Genomic DNA, 17441 nt, shown 5'->3' with positions numbered 1-17441 from the left:
ATGTCAGAACTTCTTTTTTCCCTCTATTGAGAATCATTAGGTTGGCTCCTTGTACTGTTATGTAGGCAATCCAGTGACACAGTGTGCCAGCAATCAGAGCACATACAGTGATCTGACAATAACCCAAAAACAATAGAACGAGCTCTGAGACGTGGAATCTCTGTAGACCGCAAAACCTGAACCTAACCTAAACACAACTAAAGGCAGCTGTGGATTGCGCCTGACACTACCTATGCAACTCGGCACAGCCTGAGGAGCAGACTAGCCTGAAGATAGAAAAACAAGCCTGACTTGCCTCAGAGAAATACCCCAAAGGAAAAGGCAGCCCCCCACATATGACTGTTAGCAAGATGAAAAGACAAACGTAGGGATGAAATAGATTCAGCAAAGTGAGGCCCGATATTCTAGATAGAGCGAGGATAGCAAAGAGAACTTTGCAGTCTACAAAAAACCCTAAAGCAAAAAACCACGCAAAGGGGGCAAAAAGACCCACCGTGCCGAACTAACGGCACGGCGGTACACCCTTTGCGTCTCAGAGCTTCCAGCAAAACGAAATGACAAGCTGGACAGAAAAAGTAGCAACAAAAGCAAAAAGCACTTATCTAAGCAGAGCAGCAGGCCACAGGAAGATCCAGAAGCTCAGATCCAACACTGGAACATTGACAAGGAGCAAGGAAGACAGAATCAGGTGGAGTTAAATAACAAAGCAGCCAACAAGCTCACCAGAACACCTGAGGGAGGAAGCTCAGAAGCTGCAGTACCACTCGTGACCACAGGAGTGAATTCAGCCACAGAATTCACAACAGGGTCTGCCTAATACTACAGGGTCTGCCTGTGGGGGGTCTGCATAAATCTACAGGGTCTGCCTAATACTACAGGGTCTGCCTAATACTACAGGGTCTGCCTATGGGGGGTCTGCCTAATACTACAGGGTCTGCCTATGGGGGTGCTGCCTTATAGTACAGGGACTGCCTATGGGGGTGCTGCCTTATAATACAGGGTCTGCCTATGGGGGTGCTGTCTTATAGTACAGGGTCTGCCTATGGGGGTGCTGCCTTATAGTACAGGGTCTGCCTATGGTGGTGCTGCCTTATAGTACAGGGTCTGCCTAAAGGGATGCTACCTTATACTACAGGGTCTGCCTGCGGGGTGCTACCTTATACTTAAGGGTCTGCCTATGGGGTGCTGCCTTATACTACAGAGTCTGCCTATGGGGAGTGCATTATACAATATAGAGTAGGCCTATGGGGAGTGCATTATACTATATTGAGGACTATCTGGTACATTATACTATATTGAGGACTATCTGGTGCATTATACTATAAAGAGGCTATCTAGAGGGGCATACAGTTTATCTAGGCTATCTAGAGGGATTACAGTATTGGAGCCATCAAACAGTTTGGAGGCTACTAAGAGGTCAGTATACTGTGTGGGTGGTATTATACAGTGAGGGGACATTATACTGTGTATAAGAGAGCATCATACTGTGTATAGGGGAGCTGTACAGGGGCAGACTCAGGACAGTATTAAATGTAAAGTGGGCACTTATTGTTATAGGGGAACTCAGGTTACTGTGACTATCAAAGGAGCACACATGGCAATATTACTTTCTAGGGGACAAAATGTGGGCTCTGTTTTCTAGGGCACTTGTGCTCAGCATTGCTATATTATAGAGGGGTGCTTTAGAATTTAGATGGCAAACAGAACCACACAGCAGGTGCAGTAATAGGGACACATACGGCAGCAGCGGCTCAGTAGCTCAGTATTAGGGTATCAGGTGCAGTAATAGGGACACATACGGCAGCAGTGGCTCAGTATTGGGGTATCAGGGGCAGTAATAGGGACATATACGGCAGCAGCGGCTCAGTATTGGGGTATCAGGGGCAGTAATAGGGACATATACGCCAGCAGTGGCTCAGTATTGGGGTATTAGGTGCAGTAATAGGGACACATGGCAGCAGCGGCTCAGTATTGGGGTATCGGGCAGTAATGGGGACACATACGGCAGCAGCGGCTCAGTATTGGGGTATTAGGGGCAGTAATAGGGACACATATGGCAGCAGCGGCTCAGTATTGGGGTATCAGGTGCAGTAATAGGGACACATACGGCAGAGGCTCAGTATTGGGGTATCAGGGGCAGTAATAGGGACACATACGGCAGAGGCTCAGTATTGGGGTATCAGGGGCAGTAATAGGGACACATACGGCAGCAGCGGCTCAGTATTGGGGTATCAGGTGCAGTAATAGGGACACATACGGCAGAGGCTCAGTATTGGGGTATCAGGTGCAGTAATAGGGACACATACGGCAGAGGCTCAGTATTGGGGTATCAGGGGCAGTAATAGGGACACATACGGCAGCAGCGGCTCAGTATTGGGGTATCAGGTGCAGTAATAGGGACACATACGGCAGCAGTGGCTCAGTATTGGGGTATCAGCAGGATGAGGAGTTTGTGCAGGTTGGGAATAGATGATGATGGGGCTGGAATATGAGAAGTGAAATGTGTCTTTGTTGTATTCTCTGCAGCCGAGTCCTGGCTGGAGAAGTTGTCATGTCATTCTGGGCCAGATGGGAAAAATGAACGATTCCATCAGAAAGAACGTCAGCAGTAAGACATGTCCCCATAAGGCCTATAACTTATAACTATAATAAGCACAAGACACCTTTATTGGTTGGAATAAAATGGCCGTGAGGTTTTATTTTGGGTTACAAAATTCCAATTAATTAAATAAATAACCAATAAATAATATCCATAAGTTCATAAGTCCAAATGTCCATAAAACTTCCAGAAACCAAATCCACCCAAAGTTGAGTGATTTTTACCCACAAATAAAACCAAACGACAGGTGAATGATAACATAAAGGGAGGGAGGGCGGGCTCTTCTTTTCTTCAAGCGCCGGCGATCTGAGTATCCAACGCCGGCGCCCAGGCATATATAACAACCAATTCTGCCCAGCAACTGATTGACAACCAATCAACTGTCAAAAATTTAGGCGGGCAAAAAGCCAGTCAAAACCAGATCTGACTGCTTTTACATACATTAACCATAAATAGCCTGACCTCAAATTGACCCCCAGTGAATATAATATTAATGAAGGTGCCAGGCCTATGTGGACATGGGACCCCCGCTATATTTCTGCTGTCTGAGCGGGGGGGCTTACATGTCCCCATAAGGCCTATAACTTATAACTATAATAAGCACAAGACACCTTTATTGGTTGGAATAAAATGGCCGTGAGGTTTTACTTTGGGTTACAAAATTCCAATTAATTAAATAAATAACCAATAAATAATATCCATAAGTTCATAAGTCCAAATGTCCATAAAACTTCCAGAAACCAAATCCACCCAAAGTTGAGTGATTTTTACCCAGAAGGCCAAGGTTCAAAGAGCCGAGGCCCCCCCCCCCCCCCACAGCCATTTCTCAATTATGTTGCCCATGTTAAGATTAAATATATCAAGTCCGATATCGGACAAATGAACCAAATCAGTTCTAAACATTCCAGGTAAAAAACCTTCTAAATCCGTGTGTCTAAAAGAAAACCCAGAAATAAGAGGTAAAAACTTCTTCATGGAGAAATTAACCCTCTTCCGGATCTTATCCAAAAATGAAAGTTGACTACAGTGCCAAGCACGCCTGGGAATGATTTCTGAAAAAACGACACCAGACAACGGAAAAGTCTGTCTTAAATAAGTAAGATCTGACCGCATAATGGCCAGCAAATTCAAAGTGTTGATTCTTCCTAAATCATTCCCAGCGAGATGCACTACAATTAAATCCGGATAAGGGAACTTCTCCAAACAACTCTTTACCTCGTACACCAAAGAAGGCCAATTCAGGCCGCGAATGCCGTGCCAAAAAACTTGAACTTTAGAGGAATGGAACGACAGATTTTCAGAATATGATCGAAGGCCGGCCCTCTTCTGAGCCCAGAAGACAAATGAATGCCCAACGATCCAAATAACTGCGGGGTATAAGAGAAATGAAAATTAATCGGGATATAAATCAGGACGAACATAAATTTTGAATCTTTTCGACTCCCATCTTCCCATTTTTTTAATTCTATCATCAGACAAGCCGGCTCTTGAGGCTTCTGTAGCCGCACCTATTCTGAAAGAATGGGAAGTAATTTTGAGATGACCTTTACCCAAAAATGCCAAACATTTCTTTAAAATAAAATTGAATTGAAATACCGTCACCGGGGATGAATCCCTATGAATAAATAGGGAGCCATCAGCTGGAGGCCTAAACGTAATCCATTTGGACAGAATAGCCACAGGACAAATTTTAGAGACAGGAAACGAATTCAATCTTAGTTCAGATCCCCTCCCCAGCTGATCCGTTTTAGACTTTCTAATAAACAAAAGAAGAAACGATTCAAAAATTCTGACGTCCGAGAGCATGAGCCCAGACGGGACAGATTTCTTGGCTGACACTACCTCACTAACCCTCAGTGCCCCAAAAAAGGAGATAGAAAATATGGAATTAAACAAAAGCGCTTCCTCAAAATTCTTACAAACATGCGCAAGGGCAGAACAAATGTCAATTAACAAAGAAATGGAAATAGGGCACCTTGAATCCGGAAAAAACCTTTCCCTTTTCAGGCCCTTCAAAAATTGCTTAACTAAGAAAAATTCTGTTAACGCGGTACCGCCATGCAATTTCAAAAAGAAAGAGACTCCCGCAAGGCATTTGGCTACTGCGGAGTAAGATAAGCCCTGCTTAACCAGAGACTCAGCAAATTTCAAAGCCGAAGTCGGGTCAGAAACAGAGGCGTCAAAACCGAAAAGTACAGAAAAATCAACCCATTTCTTCCATGCAGCTGAGTAATCAGCCCATGATCTGCTTGATAACGAATTCTGAATAAAATAGGGGATTAAATCGGAATCAGGTCCTGAATTGAAAGGGGGCAATCGTACGCCTCTTTGTCTGCCATTGGGACCTGTAGATAAAAATCATGCCACTGACGATGCAATATAAGATCAGCTAAATAACTAACTTTACCACCCCCTGAGACTGCCTTTAACCAAATATTGCAATTTAAACATTCCAAAACTAATTTTCTCAAAATTTTTGCTGCATATGCATTTTTGGATGAAAGGGTATTGATAGAAAAAATTACTGCCTGATTCATTGAATGTAGTAGAACCCTGGAGTTTCGCAATTCACGGCCCCATAAGCAAATACATAGCAGGATTGACAAAAGCTCAGTAATAAAAGGGGTTTTGTTCAATCTCCTAGCAACCCAATTGACAGGCCAGTCCAGGGATACCCAGTGAGATTGGAACAAACAAGCTACTCCTAGAGTAGCGTCTGTAGAAAAAACGAGGGGAATAGAATCCGAAGAGATAAAAGGAGATTGGATTATTGATCTGCCATTAAAACCTGCTAAAAATGATAGCCAGATTCTGGCATCCTCTTTTACCTCGGAACGCAATCTGATATGAGAATTAGGGGAAGAATGCCCTTTAGTAGCTTCGTAAAGCGACCTGGAAAAAACCCTGCCAATCGGAATGACCCTCAAGGAAAAGTTCAGCAGCCCCAGCAGGGACTGAAGCTCCTTAAGGGTGATTTTGTCTTTTGATAACAAGGTTTCCAGAGAGCTACGAAGCTTGTCAATTTTCTCCTTAGGCAGGACAGTCTCCATTTTTTCCGAAGCGATCGTGATGCCCAAAAATTCAATGCGACAAGAAGGGCCTACTGTTTTCTCATGGGCAATTGGGACTCCGAAAAATGCGCACAATTCAAGAAACCTAGAAAGAGTATTTTCACACAACATAGAATGGGATGGGCCAACAAAAAGGAAGTCATCTAGATAGTGTAGAATACCTGCCTCACAACCGCTAGACTCTAAAACCCAATGCAAAAAACGGGAAAAATTCTCAAAATAAAAACAGGACAGGGAAAAACCCATAGGGAGGCATTTGTCAAAAAAGAAGCAGTTATCAAAGTGAAAACCCAATGAATTAAACCCCTCCGGATGCACTGGGAGAAGTCTGAAGGCAGATTTAATGTCTGATTTGGACATAAGGGCATTAGGGCCAAATTTTCTAAGCATATCCAGAGCGCCATCAAAGGAGGAGTAGGAGACAGAACACATTGTCTTGTCCACCTCATCATTCAGTGATTGGCCGACTGGATAAGATAAGTGGTGAATCATCCAGAAAGACCCCGGCTCCTTTTTGGGAACGATACCCAGGGGAGATAAACGAAAATTTAAAAATGGGGGGGACAAAAAGGGGCCGGCGACTCTGCCTAACTCGATCTCAGAACAAATTTTCTCCCTAGCGACGTCAGGGAAGTCGGCAATGGACGGGAGATTTTTAACTAAAACACAACCAGAACCCTTGAATTGAGGAACACGAAAACCTAACGAGAAACCGTCATATAGTAAATTACTGATCTCCCTGTCTGGGTATTGGCTTAGCCAGTGGACCATTTTTCCCAGCCTCACTGGCGATTGAGCCCTTTGAAATTGATTCCTTAGAGGATTGCTGGGCAGCCTGCTTTTTAAAGCACTTGGACATAGAGTGGGAATTCCCACAGAAAGAACATTCATGCCGAAAACGGCAATTATTGTTCCACTTACAGAAAGAATCATTGTAAGCAAAACACACACCTTTTTTGCTGACAGAAACAGCAGGCTGCCTAGCAACAGCATTCCTCATAGGAAGCATTAGATTAATCCATAGCCCAATATCTTTGGAGCCCCATTTTACCTCCGGGTGAACTGACAGTTTATGTCTAAATGCCTCATCATAACTGAGCCATGCGGAGCCACCGAAATTCCTATAAGCCTCCAAAATAATGTCGACGTGTTGAAAGAGACTACTACAAAGGTTAGGTGATTTCTCTCCCAACACGGCAGCATAGATGGCAAACGCCTGGACCCAGTTAGTAAAGGACCTAATACTACGTTTAGGGTCATCGTGCTCAGATTTGTCATCTTTTTTCTCAGGCTTAGGGGGGTGATCCCTACTAGGTAGCAATGAAAACAGATCGACAAATTGATTATTCCAAATGAGCTCCTTCACAGACGGGCTCAGATGGAATCCAAGAGGGGAAAGCTCACAAGTTAAAGCCTCCTTGAACGGGTTCATAGGAGGCATGCTAAGGGCAGGAGCTTCTGAGCAAAAATTAGCAGGAGAAGCTGCTGCCCGAGATGAGCTATTAGCCTCGCTTAACGCTTCAGCTACTACGGACTTAATTAAGTCTCTTAACTGGTTCTGAGGGACAGACATGGGGATATTACAAGCCTCACCCCTCGCAGGTCGGTCGTCCGGTCTTCCTCCTTTTTCACAGCCCGCGCTCCAGCTCGCAGAGTGGGGCGAGCGCAGCTGCCTTGCGATTCTCGGATCATGGTCCTCCTCTTCGTCAGATGACAGGGGGGGCGGAGCGGACCTCGAGCCCCGTGCAGCAAACGCAGGAGCCGACCGAGCGCCAGCGGAGAGGGGCACCGCAGCGCTTTTACGGCCGGTGCCCTTTCTGGCTCTTCCGGCCGCTCCTTATGACGTGGACGGCTCACCCAGCTGATGGCCGCCGAAATCTCGCAGAGGGCTGCGAGACTTCGACGCGCAGCGGCGACGTGACTTCCGGCTTTCCTCTGACAGGCCGGGCCTGGACGCTGCAGGAGACGGAGCAGGGGAGGAAGCTGCCTTCTGTCTTCTGGTCCTCACTGGAGAGCTCACGGCGGCCGGAGTTCCCGTCTCAATCCCCGCAGCTGGCACCGCTGGTTCCGGAACAGGAGGAGGAGAGACGGCTTCGGAGGCTGCTAGTGGAGGTTTCATAGCTAAGCAGCTCCTCAGCCAATCCTCTCCGTCCTCCCCGCCGGCTCTTGATAGGAGTTCCTGAAGGAGCTTCTCCATCACTCGGTGAGGTCTCTTCTTTTCTTCAAGCGCCGGCGATCTGAGTATCCAACGCCGGCGCCCATGCATATATAACAACCAATTCTGCCCAGCAACTGATTGACAACCAATCAACTGTCAAAAATTTAGGCGGGCAAAAAGCCAGTCAAAACCAGATCTGACTGCTTTTACATACATTAACCATAAATAGCCTGACCTCAAATTGACCCCCAGTGAATATAATATTAATGAAGGTGCCAGGCCTATGTGGACATGGGACCCCCGCTATATTTCTGCTGTCTGAGCGGGGGGGCTTACATTATCTGTAACTGTGCAGTGATCTGTTATATGTTCTGTAGGGCTGGTATCTACCACTGACCATATGGCGGTAATATCTGTTGGTCTTTGTATAGAGATTATCTTCAGTAACAGCGCGGTCATCTGCTGAGGTTCTCCTCCAGTATTAGGGCGCGTCACCCAGCTGTAATCAAGGTTACCTGGTTAGGGGCCCACTCAGAAGCTTCGCCATCCCCGAACCAAAACCCTAGTTACGCCTCTGCTCCAAACACTAAGGCCGGCTTCACACTCAGCGTATGAAAATACGGTCCGTATATTACGGCCGTAATACGCTGAAATGTCCCGAAAATAGTGGTCCGTAGCTCCTCCGTAGGCAGGGTGTGTCAGCGTTTTTTGCGCATGGCATCCTCCGTATGTAATCCGTATGGCATCCGTACTGCGTGGTTTTCTCGCAGGCTTGCAAAACCAACATACCGCTATAGAAATGATCCATGTGTCCCAAAAAGAAAAAAATATATATATATACTGTCTATATATATATATATATATATATATGTCATTAGACACATATATGTATATATATTAATATTTATTCCAGTGCTATACAGCTTGAAAGCCGGTAATTCAATTACCGGCTTTTTCTTTCTCCTTCTTAAAACCCGACATGATTTGAGACATGGTTTACATACAGTAAACCATGTCTTCTCTCCATTTTTTTTGCAGATTCCACACTACTAATGTCAGTAGTGTGTATCTGCAAAATTTGGCCGTTCTAGCTCTTAAAATAAAGGGTTAAATGGCGGAAAAAATTGGCGTGGGCTCCCGCGCAATTTTCTCCGCCAGAGTAGTAAAGCCAGTGACTGAGGGCAGATATTAATAGCCTGGAGAGGGTCCACGGTTATTGGCCCCCCCCTGGCTAAAAATATCTGCCCCCAGCCACCCCAGAAAAGGCACATCTGGAAGATGCGCCTATTCTGGCACTTGGCCACTCTCTTCCCATTCCCGTGTAGCGGTGGGATATGGGGTAATGAAGGGTTAATGCCACCTTGCTATTGTAAGGTGACATTAAGCCTAATTAATAATGGAGAGGCGTCAATTATGACACCTATCCATTATTAATCCAATTGAATGAAAGGGTTAAATAAAACACAAACACATTATTTAAAATTATTTTAATGAAATAAAAACAATGGTTGTTGGAGTATTTTATTCTACGCCCAATCCAGTCACTGAAGACCCTCGTTCTGTGAAAGAAAAAACATAATAAACCAACAATATACTTACCCTCCGCAGATCTGTAACGTCCAACGATGTAAATCCTTCTGAAGGGGTTAAAACATTTTGCAGCAAGGAGCTTTGCTAATGCAGGCTGCTCCTCGCTGCAAAACCCCAGGGAATGAGTCTAAATATAGATCAATGAGCTATATTTAGCTTCATTTGCGGTGAGGCGCCCTCTGCTGGCTGTTTATAGATCGTGGGAACTTGCCTAGAAAGCCTGGGAGCTTTCTAGGAAATTTCCCACGATCTATGAACATCCAGCAGAGGGCGCCTCACCGCAAATGAAGCTAAATATAGCTCATTGATCTATATTTAGACTCATTCCCCGGGGTTTTGCAGCGAGGAGCAGCCTGCATTAGCAAAGCTCCTTGCTGCAAAATGTTTTAACCCCTTCAGAAGGATTTACATCGTTGGACGTTACAGATCTGCGGAGGGTAAGTATATTGTTGGTTTATTATGTTTTTTCTTTCACAGAACGAGGGTCTTCAGTGACTGGATTGGGCGTAGAATAAAATACTCCAACAACCATTGTTTTTATTTCATTAAAATAATTTTAAATAATGTGTTTGTGTTTTATTTAACCCTTTCATTCAATTGGATTAATAATGGATAGGTGTCATAATTGACGCCTCTCCATTATTAATTAGGCTTAATGTCACCTTACAATAGCAAGGTGGCATTAACCCTTCATTACCCCATATCCCACCGCTACACGGGAATGGGAAGAGAGTGGCCAAGTGCCAGAATAGGCGCATCTTCCAGATGTGCCTTTTCTGGGGTGGCTGGGGGCAGATATTTTTAGCCAGGGGGGGGCCAATAACCGTGGACCCTCTCCAGGCTATTAATATCTGCCCTCAGTCACTGGCTTTACTACTCTGGCGGAGAAAATTGCGCGGGAGCCCACGCCAATTTTTTCCGCCATTTAACCCTTTATTTTAAGAGCTAGAACGGCCAAATTTTGCAGATACACACTACTGACATTAGTAGTGTGGAATCTGCAAAAAAAATGGAGAGAAGACATGGTTTACTGTATGTAAACCATGTCTCAAATCATGTCGGGTTTTAAGAAGGAGAAAGAAAAAGCCGGTAATTGAATTACCGGCTTTCAAGCTGTATAGCGCTGGAATAAATAGTAATATATATACATATATGTGTCTCACTGACATATATATATATATATATATATATATATACCTATTCTATGTGTACACATTTATTCTACCTATTGGACTGTAAGCTGTCAGTGTGATTTTACTGTACACCGCACTGAATTACCGGCTTTTCTCTCTAACACCGCTGCGTATTTCTCGCAAGTCACACTGCTTGTCCGTGTGAAATCCGTATTTTTCACGCTTCCATAGACTTTCATTGGCGTATTTCTTGCGCAGTACGGTGACAAACGCAGCATGCTGCGATTTTGTACGGCCGTAGAAAGCCGTATAATACTGATCAGTAAAATACGGCAGATAGGAGCAGGGGCATAGAGAATAATTGTGCCGTATTTTTTGCGAGTTTTACGGACGTAGTTTCTGCGCTCTTACGTCCGTAAAACTCGCAAGTGTGACGCCGGCCTAACAAATACTCGGAGACCCCCGGGCATACTCGGAAAAACCCGAGTAACGAGTATACTCACTCATCACTACTTATAAGTACAAATCACATCAAGGAATGGCGCTTACCAGAAATGGAGTGGGACCCTGGGCAGGGTGGCAGTACCCCAACACGCGTTTCGCGTGCTAAAACACCACTTTTTTAGAAAGCCAGTCTTCATGTGGTAAATCTGCATGGTTCACTGAACACATAGAGATTTACCAACGTGATTAGAACGCAGCATTTTGGAGGCAGAGAAAATACACTGCATCCAAAACTGCTATTTTTTGATCGTGGGCACACAGCCTGAAGGGTGGCACCTGTGGTAAATCCACATAAACTGCAGAGCAGTGGATTCCATGGAGTAAAATGCCATTTTGTGCAGACTGTCCCCATGCCGAGTACACCTGCTGTCAGTGCTCAGCTGAGTCAGCGCACAGCTCCAGGCCACGTGACGGGAGGCGCAGACCCGGAAGTGTGCTGTGTGAGGTAATGGACGAGCGCTACTACACGGTGACGGAGGCGCAGGCTGCCGTGAAAGCCAAGTACCCGGCGGTGGTGAAGAAACATGAATGTAGGTGCGGGGCTATCTCCCTATCACCGGCCTCTGATAGTACGGCACTGTGCCCCAGTAATCCGCCACCTTGTGTCTTTCAGATTTGGACCACACCGCGGACGTACAGTATGTTCCCTTTTGCGGTGCTTGGTGACGGTATTTAATGTCTGTTTCTGGGTAACATTGCACATCGGAGCCTTCAGTGAGCAGCCGCTTACCTGGGCCCTGACCGCCATATTGGCTTATTAGGCATGCTCCACTAGTGGGAAGCATGGTGTGGGCAGGGTTAGTGCTAGCCGCCCACTAGGTGCCCAGGGTATCTCTGGAGGGTGGCTGCCCCGTGTTCTGAAATCTCCCTGCTACTTCCAGGGGTGGGATTTGTCTCTAGGCTCACGCTGCCTTATCCACGGGCAAAACCAGTCCCCCTGGCTGTATAGCTGTGTGCAGATATGGCGGAGTCACTGCAGCATTTATTACAGAAAACGGAATAGGAAAGTCGGCCAGGGAGGATGGGGAGAGATCTGATTGGTGACAGGTCACTGAGGGGTCCCCCTGCCTTGTCCCAATGATTGACACATATGAGAGAGACCCGTCAATCAAGTGCAGATGGGAGAGGCAGGGAAGTGTAAGGCCTCGTTCACACTAGCAGTATTTGGTCAGTTTTTTACCTCAGTATTTGTAAGCCAAAACCAGGAGTGGGTGATAAATACAGAAGTGGTGCATATGTTTCTATTATACTTTTCCTCTATTTGTTCCACTCCTGGTTTTGGCTTACAAATACTGATGTAAAATCCTGACCAAATAGTGAACGTGGCTTTATTTCAGGGAACTTGTAGATCTAGAAAGACTTATCACAGAACGTCTGACTAATAGGTGGTACGTTGCGCCTTTTCTGCAGGCTCCATGCGTGGGGGGATACACTGGAGGAAGCCTTTGAACAGTGTGCCATGGCGATGTTTGGTTACATGACGGATATAGAGACTGTAGAGCCTATAGATACAGTGGAGGTGCAGATTGAAGGTGAGAATGATTCTGAATAAGTAAGGTATAGCTTTTTTTTCCCCAGAGTTATGTTTGTAAGATTTAATGTACAGACCTCTCTTCTGCCACAGCGCTTCTTAGACTACCTGATGCACTGTGTATTGCGGGCAGTCTGAGACTCTGTTATTTTCAAATTATGTAAAACCAGAGGGTTAATTTATCAAGATGACCAGTTCACTGTGGATTTTTTGGTGGGGTGGCCCAGTCTATATTATAACAGACACACATGTATGCGTCATTTCACTCTGATAAACTGAATTCTGTATTCTAATACGGGGGGGGGGGGGGTGACGGAATGTGAGTATATAACGATTTTTTATTTTTTTAAATTATTTTTGACATTAGATCTTTTTACTATGCTGCATAGGCAGCATGAATAGTAAAAAGTTGGTCACATAGGGTTAATACCAGCGTTAACAGAGTGCGTTACACCGCGGTCAACGCTGCCATTAAGGCCGGCTTCACACTAGCGAGTTTTACGGACGTATGAGCGCATAAAATACGTCCGTAAAACACGCATTACACACAGCCCAATTATTCTCTATGCCCCAGCTCCTATCTGCCGTATTTTACTGATCCGTATTATACGGTCTTCTACGGCCGTAGAAAATCACAGCATGCAATGTCACCGTATTGCGCAAAAAAAATCCGCCAATGAAAGTCTATGGGGGCCAGAAAAATACGGATTACACACGGACCAGCAGTGTGACTTGCGAGAAATACGCAGCGGTGTTAGAGAGAAAAGCCGGCAATTCAGTGCGGTGTACCTTAAAATCACACTGACAGCTTACAATAGAATAGGTAGAATAAATGTGTACACATAGAATAGGTGTGTGTATATATATATATATATATATATATATATATATATATATATATATATATATATATATATATATATATATATATATATATATCAGTGAGACACATATATGTATATATATGAATATTTCATCCAGCGCTAGATAGCTTTGAAGCCGGTAATTCAATTGCCGGCTTTTGCTATCTCCTTCCTAAACCCGACATGATATGAGACATGGTTTACATACAGTAAACCATCTCATATCCCCATTTTTTTTTGCATATTCCACACTACTAATGTTAGTGTTGTGTATGTGCAAAATTTGGGCGCTCTAGCTATTAAAGGGTTAAATGCCCGAAAAAATTGGCGTGGGCTCCCGCGCAATTTTCTCCGCCAGAGTAGTAAAGCCAGTGACTGAGGGCAGATATTAATAGCCTGGAGAGGGTCCACGGTTATTGGCCCCCCCCTGGCTAAAAACATCTGCCCCGAGCCACCCCAGAAAAGGCACATCTGTAAGATGCGCCTATTCTGGCACTTGGCCACTCTCTTCCCATTCCCGTGTAGCGGTGGGATATGGGGTAATTAAGGGTTAATGTCACCTTGCTATTGAAAGGTGACATTAAGCCAGATTAATAATGGAGAGGCGTCAATTATGACACCTATCCATTATTAATCCAATAGCATGAAATGGTTAAAAAAACACACACATTGTTAAAAATTATTTTAATGAAATAAACACACAGGTTGTTTTAATATTTTATTGCTCTCTCAATCCACCTGAAGACCCTCGCTCTGTAACAAAGGAAAAATAATAAACCAACAATATACATACCTTCCGTTGATCTGTAACGTCCCACGATGTAAATCCATCTGAAGGGGTTAAAATATTTTACAGACAGGAGCTCTGCTATAATGCAGCTGTGCTCCTGCCTGCAAAACCCCAGCGAATGAAGGTAATGTAGGTCAATGACCTATAGTTACCTTCTGTCGCGGTGATGCGCCCTCTGCTGGTTGTCCTGATATGAACTCGAGCCTGGGAACTTTCCTGGAAATGCCATACGGATTACATATGGAGGATGCCATGCGCAAAATACACTGACACACTGCCTACGGAGGAGATACGGACCACTATTTTGGGGACTTTTCTGCGTATTACGGCCGTAAATTATGGACCGTATTTTTATACGCTGAGTGTGAGGCCGGCCTAACCCTGTGTGAGCGCTGACTGGAGGGGAGTACGGAGCGGGCACTGACTTCGGGGAGGAAGGAGCGGCCTTGTTGCCGCCGGACTGTGCCCGTCGCTGATTGGTCATGGCTGTTTTGCCATACCCAATCAGCGACTTGGATTCCATGACAGACAGAGGCCGCGACCAATGAATATCCGTGACAGACAGACAAAAGGACAGAAAGACGGAAGTGACCCTTAGACAATTATATAGTAGATAAATTGGTCCAGTAGTACAATGCAGGATGTGCTGTAAATGTTTTAATGAGCATTTGGGAAAGTTCTGAACTGTCCCATAAATGTCTCTTCTGTTCCTGATGTAAGGATGTCGGCCTTTAGTTAAGATGAATCTGTGCTGCACTTCATGCACATGCTCAGTAGTGAGGCAGTGCAGGGGCGTTGGGAGTCGGAGGTTAGGGTTACTGACTCCACAGCCCTGCCTGTCACTGCTCCGCTGCATCTACACCCAGAAGTGTAGTGAGCGGCTTCAGCGAGGATTAGTAATGTGCTCTTCCTGTCCTTAGTGCAGACCTATTCTGTGACTGATCCCTCCTCGGTCTAAGGCTGTGTTCACACGTTGCAGTTTTTCCCAATAAAAACGCTATAAAACCGCAAAAAAACCGCATACAATAAGCATCCCATCATTTAGAATGAATTCCGCATGTTTTGTGCACATGATGCGTTTTTTTCCGCGAAAAAAACGCATCGCGGCAAAAAACGCAGCATGTTCATTAATTTTCCGTTTTTTTTTGCGGATTTCCCACTCCAAAATGCATTGGGAAGTGTCCGGAAAAAAACGCGGCAAAATCTCGGCAAAAACGCATGCGTATTTCTTGCAGAAAATGTCCGGAATTCTCAGGAATTTTCTGCAAGAAATCCTGAACGTGTGCACATAGCCTAAAGCTGCTCACTACATTTCTGAGTGTAGGCGATGCCATGACAAGAGACAGTCATGACAGGTAGACCTGCCCTCATACTATGTGTGCGCTGCTGACTCCTGCATAGTCAGTGTGCACATGCAGCAACGCAGTAAGGCCATGTTCACACTTTGCTGTTTTTACCGCGGAACCGCGGCGATTTTGCCGCTGCGGGTCCTCTGCAGTTTCCATTGCGTTTACAGTAACATGTAAACCCTATGGAAACCGCAAACCGCTGTGCACATGCTGCGGGAAAAACCTCGCGGGAACGCAGTGGTTTACAACCCGCAGCATGTCACTTCTTTGTGCAGAATTGCGGCGGTTCTGCACCCATAGGAATGCATTGATCCGGTTACTTCCCGCATGGGGCTGTGCCCACCATGTGGGAAGTAAGCAGATAATGTGCGGGTGGTACCCGGGGTGGAGGAGAGGAGACTCTCCTCCAGGCCCCGGGAACCATATTTGTGTTTAAAAAAAAAAAAAAAGAATTAAAATAAAAAATAATGATATACTCGCCTCCCAGTGCTGGATGCGGCCGTCCGGTCTCAGGTTTGCTATGCGAGCACGGCCTGCGGTGACGTTGCGGTCACATGACCGTGACGTCACGAAGGTCCTTCTCGCACAGCATCTTTGGAACCGGACTGCCGCCTGCAGCGCCGAGGAGATCGGGACGTCAGAGGGTGAGTATACCATTATTTTTAATTTTTTTAACATTACTATTGATGCTGCAACCTCTTGGCCACACCAATGCTGCACCAAAACCTCGTTATTTGCATATGCAATATACAGAGTTTTTCTATTCGCCACGACAGCACCCACTAGAGAGAGGGGATCCGCCCCTAGGAACAGGAAACCTACAGAGAGATAAAAGGGGCGGCCCCCCCTCGCTCCTCAGTTGGTTTCCTGTTCCTAGATGGAGACCCACAGAGAAGACTCTATGGATAGGAAGAGGAAGACCTGCCTGGACTACCGCCTGTACGACTCTGCTGAGCGGCAGGGGTTCCAGAGCAGGTAGACAGTCGGGGGAATGATCCTGCGGGCTCCCCCCTCATCTGGTGCGGCTGACAGGCAGCCTGAAGTTATCCAACGGTCTCCCTGCTGGGACACCGTTGTGGAGACGCCGACAGTGCGGGTACCTGGTGCGACGTCCTCCGGTGTGCGTCTGAGCAGCGGTGAGACGGTTCCACGATACGAGACCCTCCTGTCCCTCCAAGGTAAGAGGTGACATGGTGGGATGCAGCAGGCAGCGGCGTCTCCCGGCATACAGGACGCGGGCGCATGCGCAGTAGCGTCGGCGTCCCGGAAATGGAGAGGAACTTCCGGGGCACGGTGTTGGAGGTCATTTCCGCCATATTGGATTCCCCCATGCGGTGCCATTACTCTAAACGCCGGATCTGTAAGTAAAAAAAAAAAAAAAAAAAGTGGAGACAAAGCAAGGGGTGTGTACATTACTACACTATAAAGTGTAGTCAGTTAAGGTAGTCAGTGTGCCATTATGTCGTCCCAAGAGGAGGTCAGGGTGCACCCTATGGAAGAGCCATTAGTCCCTAGTGGTGAAGCCAGGAAAAGGAATAGTGGACACTCTAAAATAAGCGACTCCACTGATAAATCAGGAAGAAAATCCTCCCGTTCCACACCCCAAGCTAAGGCATCTCCACAGCCGGTATAAATATTACGCTGGGTGAGTGCGTATATAGCTTCACTGAAGCTTATATTGATTCCTTTGCTTATATTATTTCTAGGCAAAGAGGACGGGGAAGAGTAAGCACAAACAATGTGCCATATGTATCGAACCCCTGCCTGACTCCTATCTTAAAAATCTGTGTCAGGCATGTATAGACAACACCTTACGGCAGGAGGAATCGGTTAAAATGAATGAGATACGTCTC

At 45.8% G+C, this 17441-nt stretch overlaps 1 protein-coding gene across 2 annotated transcripts in view; it reads left to right on the top strand.

The window, feature by feature from the left end:
- Positions 1 to 11450: 11450 nt before the first annotated feature.
- The window catches only part of ZBTB8OS (zinc finger and BTB domain containing 8 opposite strand), a 37135-nt gene continuing 31144 nt past the window's right edge, over positions 11451 to 17441 (top strand). Inside the window, exons 1-3 of one of the 2 annotated variants that reach the window (XM_069757052.1) lie at positions 11451 to 11585; positions 11669 to 11723; positions 12466 to 12587. In XM_069757052.1, coding sequence (XP_069613153.1) covers positions 12515 to 12587 — 73 coding nt within the window. In that variant the 5' untranslated portion in view covers positions 11451 to 11585; positions 11669 to 11723; positions 12466 to 12514. The remainder of the gene's footprint in view (positions 11586 to 11668; positions 11724 to 12465; positions 12588 to 17441) is intronic. The other variant, XM_069757051.1, reaches the window with a different exon arrangement.

Source organism: Ranitomeya imitator, chromosome 3 (assembly GCF_032444005.1).
Source record: "Ranitomeya imitator isolate aRanImi1 chromosome 3, aRanImi1.pri, whole genome shotgun sequence".
Taxonomy (NCBI): Eukaryota; Metazoa; Chordata; class Amphibia; order Anura; family Dendrobatidae; genus Ranitomeya; species Ranitomeya imitator.
This window is presented reverse-complemented; position numbering and strand designations above follow the sequence as displayed.